The sequence below is a fragment of the Solea senegalensis genome, linkage group LG12 (assembly GCF_019176455.1).
Source record: "Solea senegalensis isolate Sse05_10M linkage group LG12, IFAPA_SoseM_1, whole genome shotgun sequence".
Classification (NCBI taxonomy): Eukaryota; Metazoa; Chordata; class Actinopteri; order Pleuronectiformes; family Soleidae; genus Solea; species Solea senegalensis.
The window spans coordinates 3980976-3996196 of record NC_058032.1 but is presented as its reverse complement, the minus strand read 5'-3'; the positions used below and the strand labels follow the sequence as shown (position 1 = coordinate 3996196).

Here is a 15221-nt window from a genome sequence, read left to right as displayed (position 1 = left end):
CTTAAACTGTAAGTTTTAAGTGTCAAAGCTAATGGACTGCCAATGGACAGACTGTATATATAGTACATATATATATATATGTTTGTGTGTGTGTGTGTGTGAGTGCACTTAGCACTAGTATGTACATGAAACAACATAATCAAATGGAGAGAAATCTAGGTCATTTACTGCTTAGGACCATTAACGTACAGTAGCTCTAGTTAGCCTCGACATTCAAAAAGGAAAGTGTGCCTTTAATTTATTTTCATTTTAAACACATTTTATGATTTTTATTTTTTCATATACCTGGGCATTATACTGCATGAGTGGATTTTCTGTGTTATAGTCCTAATGTAAGCTATGTAGCAAACACCGCCATGTTCCTCCCGTCATTGTAAGATACTGTATTTATACGTGCCGACAGAATATATATACGAAAAACTTTATCGATAACCTTTGTATCGACAATCTTGTACAGTCTCATCGTTATTTAGGATAAAAAAGTTCTTTTTTTTCCTCTTTCTCATTTGTAATCACTTCATTTTGTGCCATTAAAAAAGTCAAGAATTATTTTGATGTCTTCATCTTTATTGCTGCTTTTCATTTTTTCTGTCGCACGCACACACACACACACACACAGGGATTCCAGTCCTGTCTTTAACTCCTCTAAATAGTTGTAGGCCTCCAATTGTGAGAGCAGCAACCGACGTTTCACTTGTCAACATGTCTGTCGAGCGAGATGACAGACGGACAAGCGTTGCGTGCAGACGGAGGGTGCGAAGGCCCAGCATCTCTCTCTCCTCCCTCTCCCTCTCTCTCCTCTCTCTCTCTGTCTCTGTTGTTCTGTCTGAGTCATTTTAGGAAAATAAGATGATGAAAGAAAATAATGTGGAAATGACGGGGCTGAGGAAAAGGCTGAGGATGAGGAGGGCGGAGCAGAAAAAGACTAACAAACCAAGGTAGCCATCATCATCATCATCTCTGTGCTCCTCCTCACTTTGTTTAGCAGCATCTTTGCGTGATTTCCCGACTTCGCGTTACATTTTATATGTATATATATATATATATATATATATATATATATATACACAATTATATGTATATATATATATATATATATTTAGATATAGATATCTAAATAGTGTTGAGCTTAAGTTATTTGGTTTTAATTTGTAGCCAAATATTTGCTCATTTAGTGCACATTTGCACACGTTTTAAACAAAGTCATTAAACTAAAGTAATTAAATTCAAGTTTACTGTCTTCTAAGGTGAAAATAACACAACTATAATTCAAGCAATTTATAGTGTTATATCTGTATCAATAATAGTCAAGCATATAGCAACTCTGGAGAGTGGGGCTCCCAAATCAAATTCATCTCAGGATAAGTTTTCTTGATTCTCTGAATTTGGTCAAAGGCTTCAATGAAACACATAAATAAATTCTGTGGACTTTCGACCGCAATATTGACTTAATGATTTCCTTCAAATCATGTTTTCTTATAAACCAAAGATCTATTTATATATATATATATATATATGTGTATATATATATATATATATATATATATATATATATATATATATATACATATATATGTATATATATATATATATATATATATATATATATATATATATATATATATATATACATATATATCCATGTTTTTTATAATGTACTTGTGATACATGTCGGCATTCTGAAGGTCATGTTTTATGTTTCTTTCTTTCGTTCTTTCTGTCACGTTTAATTTTACCTGTTTTATTGTGAAACTCACCTCTCCTCTCTCGTTTCAGACCGCTTCACTTCCTGCCCCTGTGTGTTTCCCCTCCAGCCTCTTGATTGTCTGCCCCGCCCTCATTAGATTCACCTGTGCCTCGTTGTCTCCCTCCACCTCTGTGTACATATAAGCTGTGTTCCCTTTGTTTCTCAGTGTCTAATACTCCAGGCTTCTCGCTATTTATTCATCATGAGCTATTTTCCTGGTTTTTTTTTGGACTTTTGAGGCAAGCAAAGTGATTTTGTGTTGAAATCTGAACTGTTTTTTGGAGAGTACAGTCTCCTGTCCTTGATAAGAGGTTTAACAATACAGAAGTAGTAGTAGGAAAACCTTTGTGACTTTTCCAATAGCAGGCTCATTTAAAAACTGAATGACGTGGAACCCTAATTAGTGTCATTGGTAACACCTGTCCTGTCTAAGGTCTTTTACGCCGTTTATTCAAGACATAATTGAGCATTACATACACATGTTGTATGATTTTTAACTCGTTGGACACTTTTTAATAGAGAGCACCAACTTTCAGTCACATTATTCCATTCAAAATACCAACGATCACAGAATTTGTCGCATGTAAAAGTCCTGATTTTGGAAGATTTACTTAAGAAAACTTTATTTACTTACTTATCGCAAAGAGTTCAGGATGTGTTGTGCCTGTAAAAGTGATTTTGTTCAGATTTGTATCTGTTTTTCCTGTATTTTTTAGCTAGAATAGGACTTTTCAGACTTTTCCATATACAAAGTGAGTGGAAATACTATATCACATCACATACGCATGTGATACGCTGTAGGCGAGAGTCCCTGTGGTGTTTAAACAGCAGCGCCAGCAGAGTCATAGTTTAATAATCACTTTTTGATTAAAAATGAACGGATAAAATGGTAAATAAGTGAGTTAGAAAAGATGAAACGGGAGAAAAAGACTATGCCAAAAATGTCTTTTGTTTGCTTTTGCTTCCCATATTTTCTTCAACTTTCATTTAAATTAGATCATATAGAAACACACAGAGACTAAAACATGAACAGTCGTATTGGATTTTGACCAAAACAGGATTATTACTACACATGCGTACAATAATGTTTCACAGTGTTGTGCACTGTAAGGTCCAGAAACGTGGGGTTGAGGGAATATTAGATGAGCGAGCGGAGCGGGAAAAGAAATGAAAATACACAAAGAAGGGAAATACCTCGCAGGAATGTGTGGTTTTGAGATTTTTTGCTAAGTCAACAGCTACGTACTCATGACTGTTGCTGAATAACTCGACCCAGGGATTTATCAATGCTGTGGGAGCCGTGGCATGGACTTGCCTCTGCCATGCATCTGGAAAGGCTTCACTGGTGATAAATACATGTCAGAAGAAGTGACGTGCAGAATGTAAAGCTGTGAAAGACATTAGTCTTTATTCTCGTAGGTATGAGATTTGAGGAGGGAGGAAAAAATCGAATCAAATACTGTGTTTCCTTGACTTTCACCTCTCATTCTTCGTATATCTCATAGATTATCCTGTTCCTGCTCAGTGTGTGTTAGTCTGTATCATCTCCTGTGAATTTGATTGACTGTACAAGAGTCAGTGTGTGTGTGTGTGTGTGTGTGTGTGGGGGTGGGTGACGACAATGAAGAAAAGCAGGGAAGAGGAGGATGATGAGACATCGCCTGACCCACTGACAGATGTGTTGAGCTCACCGCTGCTCTGCACTGATGAGAGGAGATGAGAACATGGAGAAGGGATCAGTGAAGAGTGTGGAGGTGTCACATGAAGAGGGGTCAAAGAAATGTGTAGAGCAGAAAGGAAGGGAGGAGAAAACATCACACTTTCAAATTCCTAAAACAGAATTCATTGTTTATTAAAAACAAATTCACACATTTCATTTGCTTCGATATTCAGTGTTGTTTTTCCAGTGCAGCCCACAGAAGTGTCTGCTGTGTGTTTTTATCCAAATTTAAATGTGAAAGTCTCGCTGAGATTATGAGATTATGAGTCAGGCAGAAAAGTCAGTATACAGTAAAAAAAACAATGACACAACAAAGGTATCAGGTCGCAAAATTAACTCAAAATCACACTAAAAATCAACCACTTAACTGTATAGTGAAGATGTACTGAGCTTCATTTGTGGGAAAAAAAAAGCTCTTGAGACGTCACATGACTCAGTTTGTTTACACCGCCATGTTGGCAGGAAAAATTAAGATGTGACCGGACATCTTCAAGTTCTTCATAAACTTTACCTCGTCCTAATCCATAGAATAAACGCATTTGAAATAAATAAACAAGATCCATCCATTCATCCATCTTCTATTCCGCTCTATCCTCCACATGAGGGTCTGGACAGGCACCTGGACAGGTCTCCAGTCCATCACAGGGTCACATGTAGAGACAAACAACCATCCACGCTCACTCTCACACCTGTGGTCAATTTTCGAGTGTCCAGTTAATCTAATCCCCAAATCTGTTATATGTTTTTGGACTGTGGGAGGAAACCACACACACACGGGGAGAACATGTAAACTCCATGCAGGGTCGTGAACCTCGGTCTTCTTTCTGCAAAAGGCAAGATCAAGTTCATTAGCTCTTGATTGTGTCCCTGATCAGACGTGATCTCTGCAGATTCACATCATTCCGTCTTTCTATGATCGTTTTCAGGTAGTGATGCCACTCTGTCGTCTCTCAGGATCTTTGGAGATCCGGTTAAATCTGGTTCCCGAGCTGATTGTTTGTCCTTGTTGCCTGACATGTCGTGGCTCCCTGTGTGACAGCTACCTGAGCACTGTTGCTGGTTTATTAACCCCCTGATGGTTCAAAATAATAACAATAATAATAATAGAAATAATAGGAAAAAAAAAAAGAGTTGTATATGCAGTATGCTGTCAGTGAAACCTGCAGGTTTTATTCTCACGTCTCCGCTCTCTGCGAAAGACCGAGCAGACGAGTGTGAAGACATTCCTGAGCTGCTGAGACGCAGCATGAATCTCTGTGATGAGGTCACTGTTTGTTTATCCCCTTTAACACAAACCCTCGAAAAAAACACAACCTGAAAAACTCTGGGGGGGGATATTAGCTCGACCGTGAATGTTCTGGATGCTGCGGCTTCATTTACCAGAAGTTTCGGTCTCCGTTCAGTCATCCTAGTCACGATCATCTGTGAAAATCCGGTCCACTGCCAGAATACGAGTGTTCAGTCCTCTGGACGCTGAGGCCTCACAGGACCCTTTGGCTCATTTGTGGACGGGGTCTTGAGTGTGTGTGGTTGGCTGGTTAAAAGGGTGTGAACCCATGGAGGAGATTCCTGCGAGCTTGAGTCAACAGCAGCTGTGGTTGGTGATGAGGAGAAGCTGTCCAAAAAGCTTCTTCTTCTTCTTTTTTCTTTTTTTTTCTTATTTGCAGCAGCAACAACTGCCTTTTCAGTGTGAGAGAAGCACTCAGGTGAATGGAGTCAGTGACCATGACGGCCTCTGACACACACACACACACACACCTGGGAAAACAAGTCATACACATACAAAAATTAGAACGCTACCATACCTATACATACTCTACTGGAAAAGACAAGATATTGGTTTAGTGCTGTGAAAATGTGCACACATACAGATACATCAAACACATGCACACACACACATATGGGAACAACACAGACACCTGGCTGGCATTGAAGCGCTCTTCTGTTTGCATACCTCTCCCTCCCTCCCTCCCTCCCGCCCTCCCTCTGTCCACTCATCCTCCACACGGCCGCAAAGCTGCCACTACTGGGAAAACAAAAACACACAAAAAAAGGGGAGCAGCAGGCGGCTTCCATCCTTCCTCCACCCATTCCCTCCCTCCATCTCTCGACTAAACGCACTAAACGCTCACCCCCCCCAACTCCTCCACGTGAAAAGAGAGGGATGTGGACATACAGGGTGAGAAAAGAAAGAAATCTGGCAGATGGGAGAGGAGCCAAGGCCTTTAAAGTCTGCCACACAGCCGTGACAAAAGCCTCCTAATCTCGGTGTTGTCTTTCGGCCCCTTTTTCTTCCTGCACATCCTGCCAAGTGTGTGTGTGTGTGTGTTTGTGAGAGATAGAGATAGAAAGAGAGGAATAAAGTCAGAGGCAGTGTGTGTTTTACAAGCAAGAGCTTGTGTGTGTATTTGTTTGAGAGAGTAGTAAAAAGCAAGAATAGTCCACATCTGTGTGTGTGTGTGTTTTATGTGTGAAAAGAGATTGTGTGTGATAAAGACGTATGTGTGTGTGTGTGTGTGTGTGTTTATGTGTGAGACAGGAAAGGAATCTTTCCACGGCCGTGCTGACATCACTCAAGCATGCATGGGACAGTTGGAGGAGGCCAGGCTCTACAAAGGCAACAGCCTGCCTGCCGTCACATGTGTGTGTGTGTGTGTGTGTGTGTGTGTGTGACCTCCTGAGCGTCCCTTCCTCATCCTGCAGATCCCTATCACAGGCAGCTGTGGTCCAAAGACCTTCACACACACACACACACACACAGTGGAGGAATGCATGCCTGAGTTATCACGATGCTGGGACAACAGTGAGACAGACAACAGTGCCACCTACAGGCTGATCAATTTAATTTAATACAATGAAGTCAAGGGATTTGAGTTCAGACGAGCTGATAATCCCCACCTGCCCATAAATTAGTGTGTGTGTTTTTACACCTGGTGATGAGACTGTGTTAAAAAACTCGAGGACAAAGCCATGCCTCACCCAAGAAGGACACAGAAGACAGACTGTTGTTGTTTTTATGTCAGTGCACTTGTGCTCACACCTGGAGCCTCAAGATCCTCCTCCATGCACCAGCACGATGACTTCATCGTCAGCCTGGAAAAAAAGAAATGGCAACCACACAAGTGGAAATCCAGTTTGGTGAACAGACAGACGTCAGACGGTGTCAGGTTTGGTGAGTAACATTTTGGCTGCTTCTGCCACTGCTACATTTTGGTTTGAATTTCACCCACTGACTCTCAAAGGACGTCACTTGCAATTTGGAATTTCTTACAATTCTCCTTAAATCTTGCTCTGTGTATGAAAAGTGCTGCAAAAATGTAAAAATACCTTGAAATATTACCTTGCAGAGAAATGATGAGACACATTTGTGTTTGTTTTTGTGGTCAGTGGCATATAAAGCTTTTATTGTATAAAGTTATGTCCCAAAATGAAGTTACACCCCTTGTTTCCAGGCGAGGCCGAGACCTTTTTAAGAAACCTTTATAGTAACTAAACTAGCGTAAGGTAAGGGCATTAGGAAAAAAAATGCATCCAGCAAATATATCTTTTTTCTCTTATTTTTTAACCAACGTCTTTGTAGTTCCTTGAAAAACATGAGTCTGAGGAAATTTAGTGGCCCAATAAATATATATTCTGAGATCTGTGTGTCTATAAAGGTTAGTTTAAACCCTTAAAAAATCTCAAAAATTAATGATTTGGGGGATTTTTTGAACAGCAGATTACCCTCAATGTCGTTGCAATGATCTAAACCACAAAACAACTGCATTTATTAAATGCACCTAAACTTCACAATGCAGGATAATAAAATCACATTTGTTTAATACTCACACTTTAATCATGGGCAGAATAAATGTAACCACATTCAGAAACGAACACTCTCCGTTGGCCTTTTAGAGAACACAGGAAATCTTCATTAATCTTCTGTCGCCCTGTTTTTTTCCCCCCTGAACAAAACAATAAAAGGTGATGATGGCGATCATCGATGATCTGCTGCTGCTGCTGCTGCTGCATTTTCCCTGCACACCTCACAAAGACAAATAGCTCGAGTGTGAAATCATTTAGTTCATGTCGTGTCTTGCCTTGAGGGGATTACACTTACAGCACCAAAGGTACAAGACTGACGTATAGAGTGGCAAAGTGTGAAATCTGGATCAGATTAAGTGAGAAGCTTCTCTCTCTCTCACTCGCTCACACACATACACACACACACACACACAGAAAGAAAGATGGAGATGTTAAGGGAGGAAAGAGTGAAAGAAAGAGGGGGGAGGGGACGATAAGTTGTGGGAATATGCTGCTGAGTAATTACCACTGACATCAGAATAGTTTTCTTTTGCTCTCTGAAGTGGCAGGGCTCATTTGTACAGCCTGGAGCCATACAGGGGTGTGTGTAGGTGTGTGTGCGTGTGTGAGAAATAACGACAGAGACTCAGGGAAACAATGGGAGACGTCTTAGTGTGTAAGAAATGTGAAAAGAGGAAAAGTTCAACACATGCTATATTACTGTCAGAGGTAGAGCATCATCAGAGATCATCCAGTGTGTGTGTGTGTGTGTGATGGAGAGTCTTGTCTGATTTAGTCCTCTCCCCGTCAGTGTGTGACACCATGACAGCTTAGTCTGCCCCGGGGAGCCATTTCTCTCTAAGTGGACCTTAAAAACAGGAAACGACTTCCAATCCCAGTGAAGCGGAGAGCAGGATCAAGCCTACTGACTTTGTACAAAACCCTGCAACCTCACACACACACACACACACACAGAGTGAGTGCCTGAGAATAACCTGCAAACGTCACACCTGAGCCCCTTTCAATAGACGCCATTCACCGCCCTGACAACACAGCACAATAGAGGCAAAAACTCTGGTCCACAAAGACAGAATCGGCCTGTCTGAACACATCAGGCCGTCCTCACCGCCCGCTTCAGTGCATCAGCTTTTTCACTGCAGCGGTGACTTCAGGTGATATCGTGTTCCAATACGGCTACAGTTTTCCTTAGCAGCTGTTTTGTAACGAGATTTCAGCGTGAAATAACGAGTCATGTTACCGAGGATGCATGCAGCAGGCGAGCAGAGCACACACTGTTGTTGTTGGTGGTTGGACTGAATCGCTGCCTAAGGGGGCGTCTGAGCATTCACACAGCATGGGTCTGTCATCCCTGAACGCTAGTGTTGTAGAACCTGGTAAATGAGCATCACATAATCCCAGTTTATCTGTTTAAATTGAACAGGTGCTGCTGCACCTCAGAATTGTGCCTTTGGCAGAAATCGTGTGCGGCACACTGCGGGGCTGAGGCCTGCGAGTGTCTCCACTGGATTACTGGAAGTTATTCACTTCCAAAACAACACAGCCAAAGAATGCAAACCCCAACTGAATGACTTGACCTTTGACTGCATACCAGTCATCACCACAGGAACGAGTGCACCAGAATATCTGCACTATTACTGCATCAAAGCTTAAGCCCATAAAAAAATCCTGCTTCACTCGACAACAAAAGGGCTTTATAATAACCAAGAGAAACTGCAAATGAAACAACAATTAATCTGACTTTATTGATTCATATACAGTTAAATTGTGGCAGAAGTTCAAACTGAGTCAGCGTAATAGTCTCTATGAAACCTGGGTAGTTGGATAAAACTCACAAAGAGGACTGTGAATTTAGGCTCCAGAGATTTTGTATTTAGTTGTTTTCAGTCAGCGAGGCTCATTGAATCCATGCCTGCTTACATCTACAATATCTTAAGAATAATGTCGATTACTCTTATGGTCTTAAGAGGCTTTTTAAAAGAAGAGATAAAGCAGCAAATGCATGTCTAAGATGCTGTAGAGTAGGAAAGCCTTTTGTTAAGTGGCTAAAATCTGTTTATCCTTGTTTGAATGTCCTTGTCTCAGGCCGGTTCTAAAGTGACGACAGTGGACATTTTTGGTCTTGAGGCTTTGTGTGTCAGTTGCTGCCTGTGTGTTTGTTAAGGACGAGGGCAGACCAGCGAGGACATGGAGTGTCTGAAGGAGGTGGGGGCTTTGAAGATGGGAGACGTCCATCCAGAACTCAGTCCAAATGAAAACTCTGGCGTCGATGGTGCTCCATGAGAATGACTGACGTTGGGGAGAGAGGAGAACGTACAGGTGAATTTTTATCACATACTGTACAGAGGATTTGTTATTGGATAATAGCAGCTGCAGTGTGAGCAACATGACCAGCAAATCAGGAACTAACTTTAGTAGAATTGACAAATATACTGTATTAAGAATGATTTAAAATGAAAAATGCACCCGAGGCAAATGAAAACAATTGAATATCTTTGGTAAATGAAGCTCAAAACTTCATTGTAATATTATTATTATTATGCAATTACTAATGAAAGATCTGTACTGTCCATACAAACATGAGTATTGTATAGTTATTACCTGACTGTTGATGAGCGGACCATGTGATTGGTCAGTGTGTTCTGACTGGACGACCTGTGAGGGCGTGTACCTAAACATCAGAAAACAGACAGCCATGATAAATCACTGAATTTCACTTATTTATTTTTTTAAAAAGTAATTTTTCAGCATATAGAGAAGCACAAAAATGTCCTCTCGCACTTCTGAACAGAGATGAGCGATTCATCAGTTATTAAATGACTAATAAATTCACCAGCTATTTTGATGATCAAATAATCATAATTCTAGATGACGGCAAGTTCTCTGATTTATGTTATGATTTCTTTCCAGTAAACAATATATTTTGAGGTTGTTATCATATTTTTTTAAGTTTGGGAACCACACATTTTTCAGTATTTCATAACAGATTAACAGATTAACACCTACTCAATCCAATGCTGGTTAAATATTCATGTATCCAAACTCTCCCAGATATAGTGGGAGTCTTCACACGTTTTCGTACGTTCAGTTAAAGTTAAAAAGTTAGTTTTTATTAATCCCCTTAGGGAAAGTATTCCTCTGCATTTTGACCCATCCTAGAATTAGGAGCAGTGGGCTGCCACACTGAGTGGCGCCCGGGGAGCATTGGGGGTTGGGTACCTTGCTCAGGGGTACCCCAGCCCAGTCCCCGGGTGGGGATTTGAACCGGCGACCCTCCGGTTACAAGTCAAGTTCCCTTTCCCCTTGACCACAGGCTGCCCAGCTAAATTATTCACCATAACTACAGTCCAATCCCTGCAGAGAGATTTACTCACAGCCCCTCCTCCTTAAACACCTAAACAAAACTGACAACATCTGCACCGGTTTAGTCACTGTGGGTGGTCAATTTAAGTGTCCATTACCAAGAAAACAAGCCTGGACTGCCAGATGATTGTGTCTGTGACTCCTCCATTATAAAATAAAAAATATGATTAACCACACAGTAGCGAGCTTATATGGACTGTGTAGATTTATGACAGGTCGAGCAAAGCACATACCCATGTGTTCATCTTGCGGAAGACTAATTAATGACAGTCGCGGCACAGACTGAGGCTGAAAGATAAAGAGAAAAACAAACTGAAAAACCCGATATTTTATTTGCTCATTCTGACGGCTACTATATTATTAATACATAGTGTAATAGAGATATTTTATAAATGACACTCTGTAACGCAAACAGCTGCGGCAATTGACCACATTCAAATACCGGTAATTGAACTTACTTTCCTGAATCGTTCATCAGCCGCCATGTTTTCATTGCTAGCAGACGAGAGAGCACACTTCATTAGTGGGTTCATTTTATAACAAGGTAAAGATCTATAGCGTGTACGGCAACAGCTGTCGTTTCTTTCCAAGTGACTTCGCTTTTCACAAAACTCGAGTTGAAACCTCAAGTAATACTACATTTCTTAAAGTCAACTACAATAACAAAGCTTCTGATAAAATACAAGTGTGTTATTACAGTCCAAACACACACATTCACACAAAAACATCCTTGCGCGACGTTCATCTTTAAATGAATTGACAGCTCAGTGTCCTCCTTGAATGGAAGATGAATTCACCCTGCAGCTAATACTGCAAACAGAGTTCATATCCATAGTAGGAAAATCTCAAGTCTCAAAGGATAAAACAACAATTGCTCCATTACATTCAGGCAGCAAATCAATCCTGTGTCAACGGTGTCTGGGAAACACCACAGGGATTCCTGACTAAACCCAAGAAAACCTTGGCTTATTCAGGTGTGCGAGTATGAGTGTGTGTGTGAGATGTAGATGGCCGAAGGGCAGGGCAAAGCTACACAGCAGCTTAAGCTAACATAAGAGACCGGGGCTGAACCCAGGTTATAGCTTGTTTACACTGTGAAATACCTCCTACATTTTCTCCCTCTCTATCTCTCTCTGTGGCAAAGTGAGAGACAAATAAGGGCAGGCCAGAAAAACAAAACACAGAGCATTAAAGCATTAGACAAAGCAAAGAGAGCAGAGCAGAGAAGAAAAGAGATGATGATGTGCAAGAGAGCAGGAAGAATACTCACACGTTTGTGGATGAGGAGTGCCGTGAAAGGCACATGGGAGAGTTGTATGGGATCTGTAAGACTAATGGAAAGGAAAGCGGTAGTTACAGAAATGTACAGTGATTCAAACAACAGACACAAAACAATATGAGGAAGTGTAGTTGTTAGGAAACACATTTTATTTTGCATTCTATCTAGCTGTTACACAACAACGCTTGATCATAAAAAGAGGCAAACAGATTCTTTATATCGCAGTCCTAAACTGGCATGGATTTTATTAGTTGAACCTTTTGTGGCCTAGTTTTTAGAACGAGCATCCATATATCTTGTTCGGTCCTGGCAAAGTCACTGATTGTGTCCGTACATCACACAAACACACTTCAGAAAACCTGAATTGGTGTGTATGTGATTGTGAATAGCAGTTCAGGACGTTTGAGATCAATTAAATGTTAAATCAGCTTGATATAATTAAAGAGGTGTCATTGAACTATGAGATTATTTACCTGGTTTATGTCCGTGTGGAGTACTGTAGCTCCTCTGAGACCCTGACGAAGCTTTGACACTGAGTGACATAAGCAGTGGAATAAGGTTTATGAGATAAAACAAAGCAGATCGTGGTCACAGTGCTTCACACGCAGTCAAGAAGACCCTTCTCTCTTCGAGGTGCCATGAAGCACAGTCAAATTCTTTGTTTTGCGTAAGTTCCATCTTTAATTTAATGCCCTGAACTACATTCAAAAACAATGTCACCAAAGTAGTCAATACCTTTCCTCATCATTAAGGCTGTGACATTGAGACCAGCCCATGACAACTTAACTGTCAACCTAAAAAAACATCCCCACTATCCTTTAAATTCTGTTCTGGCTGTAGCAGGGCAGGGCTGACACCTAGTGACAGGTGAAGCATAATCACCAGCAAACATTCCAAATAATTACAGGCTTCAGTGACTCCACTGAGCCTCATTTATTCTCTTTTTTTAAAATCCCTTTTATTACAATCGGGCAGGATTCATGCCACACAAAATATATAATGATAAAATAACTTAGATAATGGGGAATTAAAAATTAAACAGCAGCCGTAAATGCTTGCAAAGCGAACTGTCTGGTTTCAACTGTCAACTAATATAGCAACTTAAAAGTTTAAGTTTTACAAGGTTTAAAAGCTTGAATAAAACACAAACTTGATCAAAAAGACACATGGGTTACTTACCTTTATAATATCCCACTTTAAGAACATTAGGCTCGATTGTGTGGTGTACACTACCTCTGATGCTGAAGACAGTTTTCTAGCTTTGAGATGTAGGCGCTCTGTTCATTCAGCTTCCTTTTAGAGGGAAAACAAATGCATAAATCTCCAAAATCAATCAAAATGGATTTAACACGTGTGGTTTAACTTACTTTGACATTTGCTGTATTTCATGTCTCATCTTGACTAATGCCTCCTCCAGTTTCTCATTCTGTAATTGATAAAAAAGGTGCAATGATGCATGAACATGGCAGGATAATGCTTCAAGAACACACATGCCAAATGAAGATAAATATCTCTCACCCTTTGCTGGTAGAAACTCAACAGTCTACTGTTATGTCTTGTCTGGAACATCATAACCTGAGAGGAGGAAGAGTCACCTTTGAGAAAACGGATTTTTTTTTTTTATTTAGGCCAACCACGGGTTACTTTAAGATATGAAACAAAGAAAATGACTAACTTTTCTGATTTCTGCCAAGTGTTTGGTTGCCACAACATTGATGTCAGAAAACAAGGCCTTCACCTCTGAGCTGCTCTGAAACCGATATTTCACACGGATGTGATGCACAGCAGTATCAGTTTATAAAGCCATAACCTGGGATGTTGTTTGACTCAGACAACCGCACTATGATGAGAAGAGAAATGCTTACTGTATCAGAGAGAGGTGACACTTGGCACTTGGTGTTGCATATCAAACATTTTCCTTGTGTGCCTGCAATTACAGTGTGTATATATAACCACAATTAGAAAAGCAAATAAATTAAACGTATACTCTTTACAGGGGGGTAATGCATTCAGAGCTCAAACAAATACATTAAATCAACTGTAAATACTTAATATAATGCTGGAAGCCTGTGATAATTAAAACAAATTACACACATGAGGAACAGACCTGTGGTGAATGAATGTGAGATATGTTATATAATGATATAATACATGGATAAAATCTGTTTTCCTACTAAGGTCAGAATATTCTGACCTTATTCAGATGAATATACTGGAAAATGCACTTTATCCTCTCCCTTTGAAAATACTATTGGACAAGAACAACATCATAACAAAGAAGTGACACCCAAATTCTTACCCACAGGAAGTTTGGAATGGCTTTTGAGCATGGAAACAATTCAAAGCTAATAAACCTGGTGTCAAATTGAGTAAGAAACTCTGCAGTATCACTCTAAGGCCAACAGATGTCTCTGTCTACTCGGGCTCTAAGTCCTGATCAGCAGGCCTGGTACAAAGTGAAGTGCAGGTCTGCTGCTCAGATGACTCACCTTGTTGATGGCAGACACTGCAGATTATATGGCCACATGTTGTTACAGCTAATCTCCGGTTAGTACTGGGGTAAAGGAAGCAGGAGTTGCAGCAGATCCAGTAAGCCATTTAAAGTCCTGCTTAAGACAAAACCAACATTTGACAGGTTAGGGCTGGGTAATAATTCAATACGTTTTCAATATTTATTAATTCAACATTTATTAATAATCATATTTCTGTTTAATACAGTTTTGTTGTTTTCTGACTTCATAAAGAGGTTTTTAAAAGGAAAAAACTGGATTATGCAGCTTTGAATCTGGACATGTAGGCTACTTGTCATGTTACTTGATCATGATAACAGTTTTGGCCATGTCATGTGGCAGTTTATTTTTACGTCTCCCTGTTAATGTGTGTTCCATTAAAAGATAAACCTCTCAGTTTTATGTTGACCTCAATATTTCCCTAAACCCAAACAACCATGAAGGTCACAAACAACTAAATTATTACATTTTAAAGGGAGAAAAATAGCATGGGCTAAGTAAATGTCAACATAGCACCTGCTGAGTTTAAGCTCTAAACCAAAGAAGTAATTTAATAGCCAACTCACCCCTTCTTACTGTCAGTTTATTAGATTTGTTAGGAACTCGCTCTCAAGATATCCGCTAAATGCTAACTAAGCTAAAACGCTACTACTGAAATCAAGTCAGCCGCCGTCCCCGTTCTGCATCGAGAAGAACATCCGGCCCGTCGCCCTTCATGATTTCGACTGCGCAATCGATGCAAAGTTTACGGTAATCGCAAAACCGCTTCACTTTTCACACTTTTAACTGTCTGTCTGTCTG

At 40.3% G+C, this 15221-nt stretch overlaps 1 protein-coding gene across 2 annotated transcripts; it reads right to left on the bottom strand.

The window, feature by feature from the left end:
* Window positions 1–8994: 8994 nt before the first annotated feature.
* Window positions 8995–15076, bottom strand: LOC122778660 (probable E3 SUMO-protein ligase RNF212). Of its 2 annotated transcripts, none has more exons than XM_044040729.1 (13): window positions 14987–15076; window positions 14400–14519; window positions 13776–13837; window positions 13586–13660; window positions 13429–13485; window positions 13278–13336; window positions 13144–13203; window positions 12384–12442; window positions 11902–11962; window positions 11090–11126; window positions 10865–10919; window positions 9870–9939; window positions 8995–9557 (listed from the first exon to the last, which is right to left on the bottom strand). In XM_044040729.1, the coding sequence occupies exons 2-13, from the start codon at window positions 14506–14508 to the stop codon at window positions 9428–9430; spliced, it is 834 nt and encodes a 277-aa protein (XP_043896664.1). In that variant the 5' UTR covers window positions 14509–14519; window positions 14987–15076; the 3' UTR covers window positions 8995–9427. The 2 variants fall into 2 exon arrangements, with proteins under 2 accessions (XP_043896664.1, XP_043896663.1); XM_044040728.1 differs by having other exon boundaries at window positions 14400–14516.
* Window positions 15077–15221: the final 145 nt, after the last annotated feature.